Consider the following 18,127-nt stretch of genomic DNA (forward strand, 5'->3'; position numbering starts at 1 on the left):
GTTGGGGCCAATCTCTCACCGCCGCAACCTTGGCCGGATCAGGGGCGATGGAGTTGGAGGAGATTATGAACCCCAGGAAGGACAAAGAAGTGCGGTGGAACTCGCACTTCTCGCCCTTCACAAACAGCCGATTCTCCAACAACCGCTGTAGGACCTGACGTACATGCTGGACATGGGTCTCAGGGTCCGGGGAGAAGATGAGTATATCGTCCAGATATACGAAGACGAACCGATGCAGAAAGTCCCGCAAGACGTCGTTTACCAAAGCTTGGACCGTCGCGGGGGCGTTGGTGAGGCCGAACGGCATGACCAGGTACTCAAAGTGACCTAACGGGGTGTTAAACGCCGTCTTCCATTCGTCTCCCTCCCGGATCCCTACCAGGTTGTACGCGTTTCTAAGATCCAATTTAGTGAAAATTTGGGCTCCATGCAGGGGCGTAAACACAGAATCCAACAGGGGCAACGGGTATCGATTGCGAACCGTGATCTCGTTCAGCCCTCTGTAATCAATGCATGGACGGAGTCCGCCGTCTTTCTTGCCCACAAAAAGAAACCAGCACCCATCGGGGAGGTGGAGTTTCGGATCAGCCCGGCAGCTAAGGAGTCCCGGATGTAGGTCTCCATTGATTCGCGTTCCGGACGTGAGAGGTTGTACAGTCTACTGGACGGGTACTCAGCGCCCGGGACCAAATCGATGGCACAATCATACGGTCGGTGCGGGGGAAGAGTGAGCGCCAGATCTTTGCTGAAAACGTCAGCAAGATCATGGTACTCCTTTGGCACCGCCGATAGATTGGGGGGAACTTTGACCTCCTCATTAGCCGTAGTGCCGGGAGGAACCGAGGATCCTAAGCACTCCCGGTGGCAGGTTTCGCTCCACTGCGTCACAACCCCAGACGGCCAATCAATCCGGGGATTGTGCTTCACCATCCATGGAAAGCCCAAAATCACTCGGGAGGTAAATGGTGTGACATGGAACACTATCTCCTCCCTGTGATTCCCAGACACAACCAAAGTCACTGGTTGTGTCTGATGTGTGATTAATGGAAGCAGGGTGCCATCTAGTGCTCGCACCTGCAATGGTGCCGGCAGAGCCACCAGAGGGAGCCCTACTTCTTTTACCCATCTGCTGTCCAGCAGATTCCCTTCAGACCCCGTGTCTACCAGTGCTGGGGCGTGAAGGGTCAAATCCCCACAAAGGATTGTTACTGGGATTCGTGCAGATTTACGGGGTTTTCCCGCGTGCGTGTTATGACCCACCGTTAGCCCAGTTTCTAAGGACGGGCGTTGTAGTTTGACCGTTTTAGGGCAGTCCTTCTGCATGTGCTCGCAAGAGCCGCAGACAAAACACTCCCCGCGGGCCAGCCTCCTTTGTCTGATATTTGATTTTAATTTGGCCCTGCTCGTGTCCATAGCCTCCTCAGCAGGGGGAGCTGTAGCCACACGGAGCTCTCTGGCAGTGAAGCGTGGGGACGACGTCACCTTGTCGGAACCGGAAGGGGGAGGGACGGCTCGTGCCCGGTCACGCCCCCCGGCCTGCTCCCGACGATGCTCATTTAAACGGTTGTCTAAGCGTATAACTAAATCGACAAGCCCGTCAAAATCCCGCAGTTCCTCCTTGGCCAGTAGGTGCTCCTTAAGAACCGGGGACAGTCCATTTACAAAGGCGGCGCGGAGCGCAACGTTATTCCAGCCGGACCTCGCTGCCGCGATGCGGAAGTCGACTGCATACTCGGCTGCGCTACGGCGCCCCTGTCTCATTGACAGCAGCACGTTCGAAGCGGTCTCGCCTCTGTTGGGATGATCAAACACTTGTTTGAACTCCCGTACAAACCCAGTATAAGACGTTAGGAGCCGTGAATTCTGCTCCCAAAGTGCCGTAGCCCATGCTCGTGCCTTTCCTCGAAGCAAATTAATAACATAAGCCACCCGGCTAGCGTCCGATGCGTACATGACAGGGCGCTGTGAAAAGACGAGCGAACACTGCATGAGGAAGTCCGCGCACGTCTCGACACAGCCCCCGTACGGTTCCAGAGGGCTTATGTATGCTTCAGGGGACGGTGGGGGGGTTCGTTGAACAACCAGTGGAACGTCTGATACAGGCCCAGGACCAGCCAGAGGAGTGGCTGCAGCAGCGCCCTGATCGCGCGCTTCCACCCTGGCGGTGAGAGCCTCCACCCTCCGATCAAGGAGGACACTCTGCTCGGTCACAGAAACTAACCGAGCCGTGAAGGCGGTTAAGATCTGCTGCAGCTCACTCAACACGCCTCCCACTGACGCCTGCGCTCCTGGCTCTTCCATTGGCCGTTCAAACTCGGGTTGACGCCCCTCGGAGTCCATGACGATGGCCGAGAAATCCTGTTGTGAAGGTGTCGTAGCACGTACCCACAACAGGGGGCGCAAATGAACGGACAATGAATAAACCAAAAGGTAACAATTTAATGTTGTGACACTACACAACGAAAAGATACAGAAAATCTGCACAGTCAATTAGCACCAGGTGGACGTGTGGCAGGCTCGAAGATAGGAGACCCCCCCCGACGAGAGAGAAGCCGTACTCCACACGGCTTCCACCACCAACGGTCTGAAGAACACCGGAGCCGCCAAGTCCCGAATCCCCAGGTGGCCTCAGTCCCCGACTGTCGACCCTGGTACTGCTGGCAGAGAGCAAAAAACAGGATGTGTGAGTGTGAGTCCGCACACTCAGTAATACACAGTCCAACACTGATGGGAGGGAGTACCTCCACCTCCAATCATACACTTAATCAGCTCCTGTCAGTCACTTATCTGGAGAGAGTGGGAGGCGAAGACGTCGCAGTTCCCACAACACGCCGCTCCAACAAAACTGTCCCACAGGAATAAATGGCTGCAAACAGAGATCAAAACGTGGATTAATCCGAATACTGCAGAGAAGGATTACCTCAGGAATGGTAGTCGATTTCTCGGCGAGGAGGTGGAGTTGCAGTCCGGCTTTTATGGTGGTGATGATGATGAACGAGTGACAGCTGGTGCAGGGGATGAATGACAGCTGTCACTTCTTCTAGGTCTGGCGCCCTTTTGTGCTTGGAGCCCGCACTCCAAGCAGGGCGCCCTCTGGTGGTGGTGGGCCAGCAGTACCTCCTCTTCAGCGGCCCACACAACAGGAGTGGCTTCAGGACAACTCTGTGAATGTCCTTGAGTGGTCCAGCAAGAGTCCCAGACCTGAATCTGATTGAACATCTCTGGAAAGATCTGAAAATGTCTGTGCACCGACACTCCCCATCCAACCTGATGGAGCTTGAGAGGTGCTGCAAAGAGGAATGGACAAAACTGCACAAAGATAGGTGCACCAAGCTCGTGGCATCATATTCGAGAGAGATTCATTTTCAATACCAGCTTACTCCAATTAAGAGTCACAGGGGCATTGGAGTCTCTCTCTCTCTCTCTCTCCTCTCTCTCTCTCTCTCTCTCTTTTATATTTATATATATATATATATATATATATATATATATATATTATATATATATATATATATATGATGCCTTTCCTTGTAATTATTTTTTATTAAACCCACATGTCATGCATCAGTGAAGACACTAATGTTTTGATCAAAGTTATCAACCAACACCAGGTCCAGTGAATCCCATGGAACAGTTTATCAATGTGGGATGTTCAGTGCACCAGTGTGCCTTCTTGTTTTTTGTTTTTTTTTTAATCGCATATAAAAGCATTGCACCTCAAAATATGCACCTGAATAATATGTGGAATGCAGTAAGTCCAGTCAAATCCCAGCTTTCTTAACTTGGCCGTCAGCAAGCTGTGACTCTGCTGCAGCTGCAGAAAGAGCTGCTGGCTTTTAATTATTGATAAATGGAACCTTATGTCGAACATTTGTGATGCAGCAGGAAAAAGTAACCTGTGTTTACACAGATGATGATGTCTCATTAGCTCACAGAACCATCTTGTCAGCTACCTTAATAACCATCTTTATTACACTTTGTTTCAATGAGACCAAAATGCTGCTGATTAAGCACAGTTTGAAACTGCAGCTGCACATTAGTGTTGAACTGTAACAGAGAAATGAAACTATAATAGAGTTTAGAAGTGGTGTGCTCTGTTGACGATGGGCTCTGAGATGGAGCCTGTGGAGCTGTGAGCAACCAGGGAGCCCGAGAGCTGCTTAGAGAGCAGTATGTGATTAATGCTCCCATAAAACACCAGAGGAGATGCGACACAAACGCTTAAATAATTGACCAGAGTAAGAAAAATATCTTTTACTGGTCTCACTTGAAGAGAACGGCTACCTCTAGAGTCCATCCAGGAATTTTTTTTTTCCAGTGAATTATTGTTTTTTCCTTTTCTTCCTTCTACATATATCACCAGTGTGAGTCAACACAGGCACAAACTATCAAGTTCAGGTCCTGATACATTTTAATGTTTGGGGTTTTTGTATATTGGGGCATTCGCGCAAGGATCCGTTTGACCTTTAGTACAGCAGATAACTGTAAGAATTGTTCAGATTTGGTTAGAAGCACCAAAATTTGACTGTATATACCTTTTGGTACATATTGTAGAAAAATACCTTTAGTCATTTGAATTTTCAATAGGCAGCCAAGTAGGGGTCAATTGAAGAATTGCACAAGGTCAAAATTAAAAAATGTTCCAATCATATTGAAAGTGATACCACATTATGTATCTGATGACATTGATTCCAAAAAGGTATAGTTTGGACTATCTATAACTGAATGTTCTGGAGTTATGGAGTAAAAACTGCAAGAATGGTGATAAAGGTCAGTTTCAGTTTGTACAGGGGTCAAAAGTTAAAGTTGCTCCAGTTTTGGTAAAACGTGGTGCAAATTATTGGTTGAACTAATAGGATTAACAAATGGAATAGTTCTGACTGTTGAATGTTGGATCTCCAAATTAAAGGTCAACAATGTTGACGTCCATTGGATTCTATGACATGTGACATATGTTACCCCGTAACATGATAACTAAGCATGACACACGGTGCAAACTATTCTTTTTAAAATCCTACTAACTCAACCAATATTTGCATCATGCTTTACCATAATTGGAGCAACTTTATCTTTTGACCCCTGTACAAACTGAAAGTGACCTTTGTTGCCATGCTTGCTGTTTTTACCCCATAACTTCAGAACATTCAGTCACAGATAGGCCAAACGATACCTTTTTGGAATCTTTGTGATCAGACACATAATGTGGTATAGCTTTCAACATGATTGGAACATTTTTTTGACCCCCATGCAGTTCTTCAGTTGACCCCTACTTGGCCCCCTATTGAAAATTCAAATGGCTAACATTATTTTTCTAAAATATCTACCAAAAGGTATACACAGTCAAACTTTGGTGCTTGTAACTGGATTTGAAGGATTCCTCTGCAAATATTCTATCTGCTGCACTACTTGTTCAAACTGCAAGTAAAAATATGATTTATGGTGGTATTTCATTTGAATCTGATTCCATGTTAAAGATTTGAACAGTCAAACGTCGCATAGCATCTGTTTGTTTTCCAAATGTGTTTCAGGCCTTATTGTAGGTGGGTTGAAATGCTATTCATATAATTTTTTTCCCCAAATCCATTTCTGTCCTTTTCTCTCCTTGACCCTCAGGCCATCAGACTGTACAACTCCTCACTCAGGGGGAGGAGGACTAACAGGAAGACAGAGGAGGGGAAGGAGAGCAACAGTAGTAGCCAGTAAACCAGTAGCGATCAATATGTCTGGTATTTATATTTGTGTATTTCTATTATATATGCAAACTGTTTTTTTTATATACTTTCACTTTACGCTGTGTTACCCTGTGTGGTACTAGGCAATGCTGCCGGAACCTCAAGTTCCCTGAGGGAGTCTCCCAAGGGATCAGTAAAGTTATGTCTAATCTAATCTAATGTCTGACCACGTCTGATCAGATTCAGGGTGTGTTTTGTTATGTGTTTAATGCTTTGTGCCTGAAATTCTCACAGCAGTTGCGCGCGTGTGCGTACACTAGTCAGCGTTTCAGTAGAACATTGATGATGCAGCAGTGGAAAGTAACCTGCTCAATCTTTCCACTTCATTAATGCCTTTTCTCTCAAATGCTGTGTCTTCTGTGACCATGTTTTGGGAGTGAGTTAGGGCGCTATCACTTTGTGTATGTGTGTATGCGTGTGCGACCATCACTCGACAGCAGCGCCGCCCTGAAAGCACAGCTCCCATCGAACGTTTTCTAATCTAGAACCTTAAGAATATCAATATATGAATACATATAAACACAACGTCAGTTGTGGTTCATTTTTCTAATCTAAATCCTGTCAGTCAGAGCTCTGTAAAAGTTTAGTTGCAGTGTTTGGGAAAAGGTGAACAACAGCGACACCAGACAGCAGCCATGCGACTGCATTACTATAGCAACTGATGTGGATACGAGTCAAATGAATATTGCCATATGGACAAACAGATCAGATCTGGTCACGTGCTATACATTATGTGGACGGCCAATCAGTCAACTGCCAATCTGAACCTTAGGGATCCCTCTTTGGCAGACCAGACGTATTTTGAAGTTCCACCACACATTCATGCCTACCAAAATGAAGAGAGGTCACTAGTAGTGAACAACAGAGACACATGAAACATACAAAATGGCCAAATGAACAAACTAACACAATCAGCAGTTCAGAATAAAATACGACACAAGATGGGTTGTGCAAGTGGGGTGGTGGAAAAGCGGTTAAGTCTGCTTGTTTCTAGTGTGGAAGGTTCCCGGTTCAAACCCAGCCCTGCCCGTTCTCCATCCGGCAAAAAAACTTGTGCCAAATCAACATGCAGATCTACTTCCAATGAAGACCTTGAGTAAAACAAAGGAGATGCCAAAGAGACTTAGTTTTATTGGCTGTGCAAGGCATATTCAGTGTGTTTTCCAATAAATAATCAATGGATAATAATCCAGAAGTTAATCTTCACTATTTAAAGATCATGCCACTGGTGTTTCACTGTCTGGCAACAGATTGGATTCTTCTTTCTGTGACCAAAACCTTTTTTTCCTGTCTTTCTTTTTTTTTTTTTTTTTTTTTTGTCTGTTTTTAGACCAGTTATTATCAGAGAGGGTTCCAACGCCGGAACCTGGTGGTGAAGCTGGAGTATCCATCCAGGAACAGCAGAACATGTAAGCCCCCCCCCCCCCACACACACACACTGTATTAACAATTCAAACACAGCCTGAAATTTCAGTTTTATATTCTTCGTTATGATGCTTGAATGTTTCTTAATCATCTCAAAATCATTTTAAATGTTTCTTCACCTTGATAATGTATGAAATGTATGAATACCTTCTGAAAGCACTGTGTAGTTGATACAAACATACCCAGGATCGGGGGATCAAATTCCTGGTGCTCTGCCTGTGTGTCGACGTGACCTTTGGGCAAGACACCAAAGCCAAAATGCTTCCAATGTGCAGCTCAGCACTTTTCACAGAACCTCCTGGCAGTGTGTTTGAATGTGATTATAATTGCACAACAATTTTGAAAAAAAAAAACATCTTCCAACTGTGTAATATAATGTAAATATAGATGTGCATCTTGGAGCTACAAACAGGCATTGTGATCTGAATGTTGTGTGCAGCGAAGCACTCATAAGTCCACACCTCGGCTCGGCTGCAGGAAGCGTTTAGCTGGGAGCAGCGTGAGGGTCTCTCAGATCTGTCTCACATGTATCCAGACAAATTAAGTCATTTCACTCATGGTGCTATATTAGTTCTCATGTTAATGTAACTATATTAACATAGTTGCCACAATGGCTGTGGGACAAAAGCAGGATTCTTAAGACAAAAGACCAGAGCCCTCATGTATCAAACTGTGTGTAGAAAAGGTTCTAAATGCTGGAGTGCAAACACAATTTAGTGTGTAAGTACAAAAATAATCTGTATTCATCAACAGATGGGATGCCGGTTGTGCATACATCAGCACGTATTAGCTGTTGATACATCCTGCACGTTCAAAATCATCACTCTCATGCACATTCTGGGTCGTCTGCATTCAAAAACGCACTCAATTATCTATATATTGGTAACAAACATCTGTTTAAAAAGCACGTATTGCTTGTATTCCTCAACAAAATAATAATTGCTTCTTATTTGACATCACACCCACTATGGACATAATTTTAACAGTTTTAGAAGCTTTAACAAGCTCACCACAAGAAGCAGCTTGAAACTTTTCCACTTAACAGAATAAGTAGACAATTGTTTATCATTACAGTTGTCACAGAATCCTTGTGCTTCTGTGACATCACCATGCTGCTGTTGTTTTTTCAGATATGATCTCTCCTAAGGGTATTTGAGCAGCAAAAATTACATGGGCTGTTATTAATATAAAATTGCATGAAGGAAATTATTTGCTCCATTCCTTATAGTAGCAGGAGAAGATTGAGGTGCGTGTTGTTGAGGTTGAAGCCAAAACCTGCTGTTTAGTTTGCACACGTCTTTATGTGTGTACAAGAGACCAAGTGGAAGGGAAGTAAGAGCAGGAGCATCGGCGGTGTGTTCAAGTTGTTGTACCATGGTGAGGACAGGAAAGAGAAATGGTGATGGGTCATTTCAAGGAAGAGTATGTTAAGAGTGTGTTGGAGGTTAATCAAGTCTCTCACAGGGTGATGAGTGTGAAGTTGGAAATTGAAGGGGTGATGATGAATATCATCAGTGCATATGCCCCACAGGTAGGTTGTGAGATGGAGAAAGATTTCTGGAGTGATTTAGATGAGGTGGTGGAGAGTGTGCCCAAGCATGAAAGAGTGGTGATAGGAGCAGGTTCAATGGGCATGTTGGTGAAGGAACAGAGGTGACGTTGAAGTAATGGGAAGATTATGATATCAAGGACAGGAATGTGGAAGGGACAGATGGCAGTTGATTTTGCAAAAAGGATAGAAATGGCTGTGGTGAATACCTACTTTAAGAGAAGGGAGGAGCACAGGGTAACATATAAGGTGGAGGAAGGTGCACACAGGTGGACTACATTCTTTATAGGAGATGCAACCTAAAAGAAATTAGAGACTGTAAGGTGCTGGCAGGAGAGAATGTAGCTAGACAGCATAGGATGGTGATTTGTAGGATGATTTTAGAGGTGAAGAAGAAGAGAGTGAGAGCTCAACAAAGGAATCAGATGGTGGAAGCTGAAGGAGGAAGCCTGTTTTTGTGAATTCAGTGAGCAGGTGAGATGGGCACTGGATGAGGGGAAGTAATTTTGGATGAGTGGAAAAGTACTGCAGATGTGGTGAGGGAGACAGCTAGGAAGGTACGAGGTGTGACATCTGGACAGCGGAAAGATGACAAGGAAACTTGGTGTGGAATGACGATGTCCAGGAAGCATAAGGAGAAAGAGGTTAGCAAAAAGAATTGGGATAGTGGAGGAGATGAAGAAAGTAGGCAGCAGTACAATTTCAGGAGCACTTCTAAAATCTTAAAAATAATTATAACATAAAAAATGGATGTTTGTGCAAACTTTTGTGTTGGGGGGGGGATGAACGCATGGAGGAGTTCTCGCCTGGGGAGTAATTCAGTATAGAACCGCCACTGGCTGAGGATGAGTACTTTTTATCAATGTATGAAAACATATCATTAACTGTTTACTGTATGAAACAGCTCATAAAAGCATTTATTTTTAAGAAAGCATTGCAGTGAAGGCTTTTTCATTACCCTTCTGCCCCTCCCACCCCCAATAAAATTATATCTTTTAGCCTGTCTCTGTCCAGTGTTAGACATCACAGATTATTCTAAATGGCATGTATAGAGTTCTAAGAAAATACCAGTATTTGACCACATTGCTGTGGCTTCACTTTATTGGCTTCCTGTTTCTGCCAAATAAGATTTATAGGTGTTGTTGTCAACCTACAACATTTTTAAATGGAATTGTTTCTTACAGTCTGACAGCCTTCTATACCTATAGAGTAATAAGCTCCCAGAGTGCAGTTTTGTTATCAGTCCCAAGGGTAAAAACCAAACCAACAAACAAAAAGGTCAGCACTCCTGTCCTTTGGAACAGTTTCCCGACTGCCATGACATCAGATTTAATCATGTGTCGTTCTTTTAAAAAGTGGAAATATCCAAACAGAAGCGAGTACATAAACAAGGCTGAATCGTCAAACTCCAACTACAAAGAATGAAATGTCCGAGGACTAAAGCAGAGTCAGTCAAACAGGCAGGGACTAAACGGGAAAGGTCCAGTATGAGGAGAATTGTTGATGAAGCCGAGTGCAGGGTAGATGTGAGTAATTGAGTAGTGCGTTTTCAATCAAGGGAAGAGATGAAGTGTAGAAGAGACAGAGGAGGATCTCTCCAGGAAGTGTGGCGCAGGCTTGGAATGAAGCCAGATTGAATGAAACGAATGACAATGACAAGTGATTTGTCGTAATGTGTCAACAGCAGGATGCAGGTTCTCATTCCAGTCAGTGAGAATAATTCACTGGTAAAATTACCCACTCAGGTGACTGATTGGTCACCTGAGTGACAGGTTTAGGACAAGGTCAGGTTTAGGACAGGAGCATCCACTTGTGATGTGGATGCCACAATCTGCCACCCTACGGAACTCAGTTGGGTCTAGCATGGCAACCTTCCAAGAAGAAATCTGGTCCATCCTTACATCCATATGGTTGCCATTTCTCTGCTGCAGCAGGACGCAACATGGGCCCTGCTACATAGGATTTGTCCAACCACTAGTGCAGGTGCCTTGACACCAAGACACCTGCACTTGGAAAAATGTGGTACATGGCCAAAATGTTGTAGTCCTTCACCATCCAAATGACATTCCTCATCCCAGTCTCCCTGAGTAGCCTCAGGATCTCCTGAAGAGACCAAAGATGTTGAGTCATCACCTTAGGTCTGGGGACCAGGCATCCAAGGGCAATCTAGTCCACGAACCCGCAGCCAATCTTGCCCTCATCAGTACCAATAAAGAGAATTAAACGACACTTTCAGTCCAACGTCAGTATGCCATGGCCTCCAAAAACACATATGGTGGCTGTCCCTGGATCAACTCAACGGGGTCAACATTTAAAAATGCTCCAGCTGTATTGTAATGTATACCACATTATTTGCCTGATCATAAACATTCCACAAAGTAGAGTTTGGACTATGACTGTTACAGAGTTATAAGGTAAAAATAGAAGAAACAGTGACAAACATCAGTTTGTTTGTACAAGAATCAGGTTTGTTGCTCCAATTTTGATACAAAGTGATGCAACTTATTAGCATTTGGTGGTTGTCCACTCCGTCCATCAGAGCACCAAATCGACTGGAGACCAATGGATTAGATTGTTGTTGTTGTCCATTCCGCTGCTCCTGTTTTGTTCGGGGTCGCCACAGCAGATACAGCCAGGTCCGCATTGACACGTGGCACAAGTTTTACGCCGGATTCCCTTCCTGATGCAACTCCAGTGTAACCTGGAGATTTTTTTTTTTCCTACCGTGAAAGTTATTTCAATCCGTCACACCTTTACCCCATGAATCTATAACATCCAGTCACAGATAATCTGGATTATATCTTTTGGGAATCTTTATGGTCAGTCAAATAATGTGGTATATGTTTCAATATGATTGGAATACTTTTAAATGTTGACTCCTGTGTAATCGGTTATTGCACCTTACCTTGTTACAGCCGTCACCCTGGAATGGCCGCTATACGTCTTTGGGTATTCCATGGTATACTGAGGCTGGATGGTAAGTGTTGTTTAGTCCCCCTAAGTGGTATCAAAAACCTGCTTGGTTCATGGACTATTATTAAAAATAACCCCATTTTTATTTTGGGAGTGTAAATGGACTGCATTTATATAGCGCTTTTCCATCTGCATCAGATGCTCAAAGCGCTTTACAATAATGCCTCACATTCACCCCAATGTCAGGGTGCTGCCATACAAGGCGCTTACTACACACTGAGACCAACTAGGGGATTAAGGACCTTGCCCAAGGGCCCTTGGTGATTTTCCAGTCAGGCTAAGATTTGAACCGAGTATCCTCTGGTCTCAAGCCCAACGCTTAACCACTTAACCTCCCCTAATGAGTGTCTATGTTTGTGTATAAAGATGAAGATCCAGGGTTTAGGTGACTTTCTTGACTCAGCCATTAGAAGTGTGTCTGTACGTGGTGAAATTGTCAAAGTTGTAAAGATATTCATTTATCTCTGCACTGATGCTCGTGTCCGTGAGTCCTAATCCTTTGAGACTGAGAGATTCTTGAGACGTGCTCGTGGACTCATGAGGTTGCTTTACAGAGGTGTTTGGTGATACAGATTCCTTTGCAGGACAGCGAACTTCCAGGGTCTTGGAGTTTCCTGTCTTAATGCTTTCGCTGTTTCGCAGTTGTGAGTCTCACACTATCTCACAGTCCGTGACTCACCTGAGAGGTAGGTTTCAGCAGAGTTCTGGTTCAGGGCACAGTGTGTAAACACCTCGTGAAGTATGGGAAACAAGACAACATCGCGGCACAGCAGAAGTTCATCACAGGTGCTACACCTCTTCTAGATAACCCTCTTATCTTGAGAGAACGTGTCATCATCATAATCACTCATGAATTCACTAAATGGGCATCATTCACATGCTCACTAGCCGTTGTTTACATGGCTTTGAAACGCCAGAATTCTGCTGGTTCTGCGGTGCATTCTGGGAAACGCAGGGGGATTATGGGAAACGTTAAAGTACTGAATGGCTGCGAGACTTGGACACGAATCAGTGGGCGCTGTTCACACTGCCGCCCAGTAGATGGGTCAAAATGCATAGAACACTGTCATCTACTGGATGGCACTGTGAATAGTGCCCGCCCAAATATCACACGGCCGTTGAGCTAAATCACATTGACTTAACAAACACAATTTTCAGTTTTGCAAATGCCTTTTTTTTTTTTTTTTTACAAATGAAAAAAATGACATTTTACAAATACGCATTCAGTTGTAAAAACCAACACACACGTTACAGTAACTTGTATGTTTGTTTTTTTTACATATAATAAATCAACCATCAGTGATTAGCGGAGGCTCATTTTTTCCCATAAGCCTTTTGGCATCTGTTTGTGTTAATGTTCAAACTTTCAGAATTAGTGTATTATTTTAAAATTAAAAGATATGTGTTATATTCTCACTTTGAGTGAGATGGATTATCTCGTCAATAGTTTTAACATCCTCATTGAGGACAACTTTGGATGCTGTAGCTCCTCTGAAAAAGAGAGCCTTAAATCAGAAGTGCCTGACTCCGTGGTATAATTCACAAACTCGCAGTTTAAAGCAGATAACCCATAAGTTGGAGAGGAAATGGTGTCTCACTAATTTAGAAGATCTTCACTTAGCCTGGAAAAGAGTCTGGTTGCTCTATAAAAAAGCCTTCCGTAAAGCTAGGACATCTTACTACTCATAACTAATTGAAGAAAATAAGAACAACCCCAGGTTTCTTTTCAGCACTGTAGCCAGGCTGACAAAGAGTCAGAGCTCTATTGAGCCGAGTATTCCTTTAACTTTAACTAGTAATGACTTCATGACTTTCTTTGCTAAAAAAATTTTTAACTATTAGAGAAGAAATTACTCATAACCATCCCAAAGGACATATCGTTATCTTTGGCTGCTTTCAGTGATGCCGGTAGTTGGTTAGACTCTTTCTCTCCGATTGTTCTGTCTGAGTTATTTTCATTAGTTACTTCCTCCAAACCATCAACATGTCTAGATTAGACCCCATTCCTACCAGGCTGCTCAAGGAAGCCCTATCATTAATTAATGCTTCGATCTTAAATATGATCAATCTATCTTTATTAGTTGGCTATGTACCACAGGCTTTAAGGTGGCAGTAATTAAACCATTACTTAAAAAGCCATCACTTGACCCAGCTATCTTAGCTAATTATAGGCCAATCTCCAACCTTCCTTTTCTCTCAAACATTCTTGAAAGGGTAGTTGTAAAACAGCTAACTGATCATCTGCAGAGGAATGGTCTATTTGAAGAGTTTCAGTCAGGTTTTAGAATTCATCATAGTACAGAAACAGCATTAGTGAAGGTTACAAATGATCTTCTTATGGCCTCAGACAGTGGACTCATCTCTGTACTTGTTCTGTTAGACCTCAGTGCTGCTTTTGATACTGTTGACCATAAAATTTTATTACACAGATTAGAGCATGCCATAGGTATTAAAGGCACTGCGCTGCGGTGGTTTGAATCATATTTATCTAATAGATTACAATTTGTTCATGTAAATGGGGAATCTTCTTCACAGACTAAGGTTAATTATGGAGTTCCACAAGGTTCTGTGCTAGGACCAATTTTATTCACTTTATACATGCTTCCTTAGGCAGTATTATTAGACAGCATTGCTTAAATTTTCATTGTTACGCAGATGATACCCAGCTTTATCTATCCATGAAGCCAGAGGACACACACCAATTAGTTAAACTGCAGGATTGTCTTACAGACATAAAGACATGGATGACCTCTAATTTCCTGCTTTTAAACTCAGAATAAACTGAAGTTATTGTACTTGGCCCCACAAATCTTAGAAACATGGTGTCTAACCAGATCCTTACTCTGGATGGCATTACCCTGACCTCTAGTAACACTGTGAGAAATCTTGGAGTCATTTTTGATCAGGGTATGTCATTCAATGCGCATATTAAACAAATATGTAGGACTACTTTTTTGCATTTGTGCAATCTCTAAAATTAGAAAGGTCTTGTCTCAGAGTGATGCTGAAAAACTAATTCATGCATTTATTTCCTCTAGGCTGGACTATTGTAATTCATTATTATCAGGTTGTCCTAAAAGTTCCCTGAAAAGTCTTCAGTTAATTCAAAATGCTGCAGCTAGAGTACTGACAGGGACTAGAAGGAGAGAGCATATCTCACCCATATTGGCCTCTCTTCATTGGCTTCCTGTTAATTCTAGAATAGAATTTAAAATTCTTCTTCTTACTTATAAGGTTTTGAATAATCAGGTCCCATCTTATCTTAGGGACCTCATAGTACCATATCACCCCAATAAAGCGCTTCGCTCTCAGACTGTAGGCTTACTTGTAGTTCCTAGGGTTTTTAAGAGTAGAATGGGAGGCAGAGCCTTCAGCTTTCAGGCTCCTCTGGAACCAGCTCCCAATTCAGATCAGGGAGACAGACACCCTCTCTACTTTTAAGATTAGGGTTAAAACTTTCCTTTTTGCTAAAGCTTATAGGTGACCCTGAACCATCCCTTAGTTATGCTGCTATAGACGTAGACTGCTGGGGGGTTCCCATGATGCACTGAGTGTTTCTTTCTCTTTTTGCTCTGTATGCACCACTCTGCATTTAATCATTAGTGATTGATCTGTGCTCTCTTCCACAGCATGTCTTTTTCCTGATTCTCTCCCCTCAGCCCCAACCAGTCCCAGCAGAAGACTGCCCCTCCCTGAGCCTGGTTCTGCTGAAGGTTTCTTCCTGTTAAAAGGGAGTTTTTCCTTCCCACTGTCGCCAAGTGCTTGCTCACAGGGGGTCGTTTTGACCGTTGGGGGTTTTCCGTAATTATTGTATGGCTTTGCCTTACAATATAAAGCGCCTTGGGGCAACTGTTTGTTGTGATTTGGCGCTATATAAATAAAATTGATTTGATTTGTGAAAATGACAGAGGTGGCGTTAATCTAGATAAACTATCCCGATAAATTTGGTTTATAAATCAAAACCATATGTCAAACTTGCTTTGCTTCTCATGAATTCTGCCTCATGTCTGGACCATTGTATCTTGAACGTAAATGGCTCTTCCTTACAGCAGTGGACAGGGCGCACAAAGACAGAAGCGCTGACTCATTGGTTTCGTCTTTGATTCTATCTAATCAGAAGCGTTGGCGGTGCTTAAACTCAAAACTGCCTTGTCAGTAGCTGAGAGTGTACTGGAGACAATACTGAAAGTTAGCGGTTACCTGTAGCTTCCGCTGACTTCCATTAACTTTTCACTTAGCAGATTAGTGGTTAGCAATGCTAACTTTTTAGTTAGCTGTGCCCACCAGTGGTAGTTTCCATCCTGGACCAGGATAGTTCCACAGAGTAGTGGATGTGGAAACACACAGCACCAGCACACGCTGACCTGACAGTAAGGGTTGTGATGGATTAATTTTTCATACCAATTCGTTTAATATGTATTAAAAAGTTTTGTTTTTATGCTAAGAAATTTGTTTTGTGGTGCATTTGGTAATGGTTTTTATGTACAGCTTATTGTGTCATGCTTTGTAATTTTTTGTGTTTAAAATGATATTGACTTTGGGCAGCTGCTTTATGGATTTCGGCAAACCTTCACACCGTAATTGCATTCCGTTTGAAGATGTGCATGAAGGAAAATAGTTCTGGTCAAACGCCTTCAAGGAGAGATCGTTGGCTTTTGGATTTAAAAGATGCATTGTACTGTGTGATATTAAATTCATAAGCGCTGCTCCTCCACAACTGCTTTATTGATTTCAGTGAAACTTCACACAAGGGCAACACACCATGTGCACATGTGTGTGAAGGAAAAAAAGTCTCCAATATATTCAAGGTGGGGGCGGCACAGTGGGTTAGTGGTTAGCACTGTTGCCTCACGACAAGAAGGGATCGCTTCCCATTTGGGACCTTTCTGTGTGGAGTTTGCCTGTTCTCTGTGTTTGCGTGGGTTCCCTCAGGGTTCTCTAACTTCCTCCCACATCCAAAGACATGCGGGTTAGGTGGATTGGAATCTTTAAACTGTGTGTAACTCAGAGGCGAGTTCTCTCAGATTCCAAGGGAAGCTCAGCTTCCCCTAAAATGTAAAAAATTAAATGTTCAAATTTGTACAGTTGTGTAACATTTTATTGGCTACAAATGCATTAGAACACGTTCATCTCAAGGACGAGTTCGTTCAGAATCAGCTACTTATCACAAACGAAATTTTGTTAACTTCTCATACATTACCATAGCGTCAGTGTCATAGATTACAAGAAATCGTTTCCTTATTCGGTCTGTGGTCAATGCCTTTGCCCGTAGAAGACGAGCGTCAGTTTACTTGAGTGGGATTGCATGGAACAGTTTTTTTCATTGACTCGAAACCTGACCGTCATTGGATAAATTCCACAATTTGGTCCTGCCCCAAGACGCTCAGCGTCTCTGGGGGTGAATGGAGCTGTGGGTTGAGTTCCGTATGATGACTGGAGGATCAGTCGTCGCGGATTTTGCAAGTGAAGTTGAAAGACAAACTGCGACTCATTTCTTTGTATTTGCTCAGCGAAGTGACTTGACCATTTCCATTATCCACTTCTTATACAAAGCTCGCTCTTATGGTAGATGAAGCCACAAACTGGAAATGGCACAAAAAAAATCTGCCCATAGGGGAAAAAGCCACAAACCAGGCAACATTGTTGTAAAAAGCCACAAACCGATGGTAGACGAAGCCGCAAACTGGAAATGGCACAAAAAATGTGCCCATAGGGGAAAAAGCCACAAACCAGGCAACATTATTGTAAAAAGCCACAAAGCGATGGTAGACGAAGCCTCAAACTGGAAATGGCACAAAAAATGTGCCCATAGGGGAAAAAGCCACAAACCGGACAACATTGTTGTGAAAAGCCACAAACCCATGCTAGACGAAGCCGCAAACCAGAAGTGGTACAAAAAATCTGCCCATAGGGGAGAAAGCCACAAACCAGGCAACATTGTTGTAAAAAGCCACAAACTGATAGTAAACGAAGCCACAAACTGGAAATGGCACAAAAAAATCTGCCTAAAGGGGAAAAAGCCACAAACCGGACAACATTGTTGTAAAAAGCCACAAACCGATAGTAGACGAAGTCGCAAACTGGAAATGGCACAACAAAAATCTGCCCATAGGGGGAAAAAGCCACAAACCCATGGTAGATGAAGCCGCAAACTGGAAATGGAACAAAAAAAATCTGCTCATAGGGGAAAAAGCCACAAACCAGGCAACATTGTTGTAAAAAGCCACAAACCGATGGTAGACGAAGCCGCAAACTGGAAATGGCACAAAAAATGTGCCCATAGGGGAAAAAGCCACAAACCAGGCAACATTATTGTAAAAAGCCACAAACCGATGGTAGACGAAATGGCACAAAAAAATGTGCCCATAGGGGAAAAAGCCACAAACCGGACAACATTGTTGTGAAAAGCCACAAACCCATGCTAGACGAAGCCGCAAACCGGAAGTGG

At 43.5% G+C, this 18,127-nt stretch overlaps 1 protein-coding gene across 1 annotated transcript in view; it reads left to right on the plus strand.

The window, feature by feature from the left end:
* tbc1d32 (TBC1 domain family, member 32) overlaps window positions 1-18,127 on the plus strand; it is a 344,636-nt gene that overhangs the window by 102,971 nt on the left and 223,538 nt on the right. Inside the window, 1 exon segment of the mRNA XM_034162816.1 lies at window positions 7,063-7,141. Within this exon segment, the coding sequence (XP_034018707.1) occupies window positions 7,063-7,141 (79 nt within the window).

The sequence above is a fragment of the Thalassophryne amazonica genome, chromosome 21 (assembly GCF_902500255.1).
Source record: "Thalassophryne amazonica chromosome 21, fThaAma1.1, whole genome shotgun sequence".
In the NCBI taxonomy this organism is placed as follows: Eukaryota; Metazoa; Chordata; class Actinopteri; order Batrachoidiformes; family Batrachoididae; genus Thalassophryne; species Thalassophryne amazonica.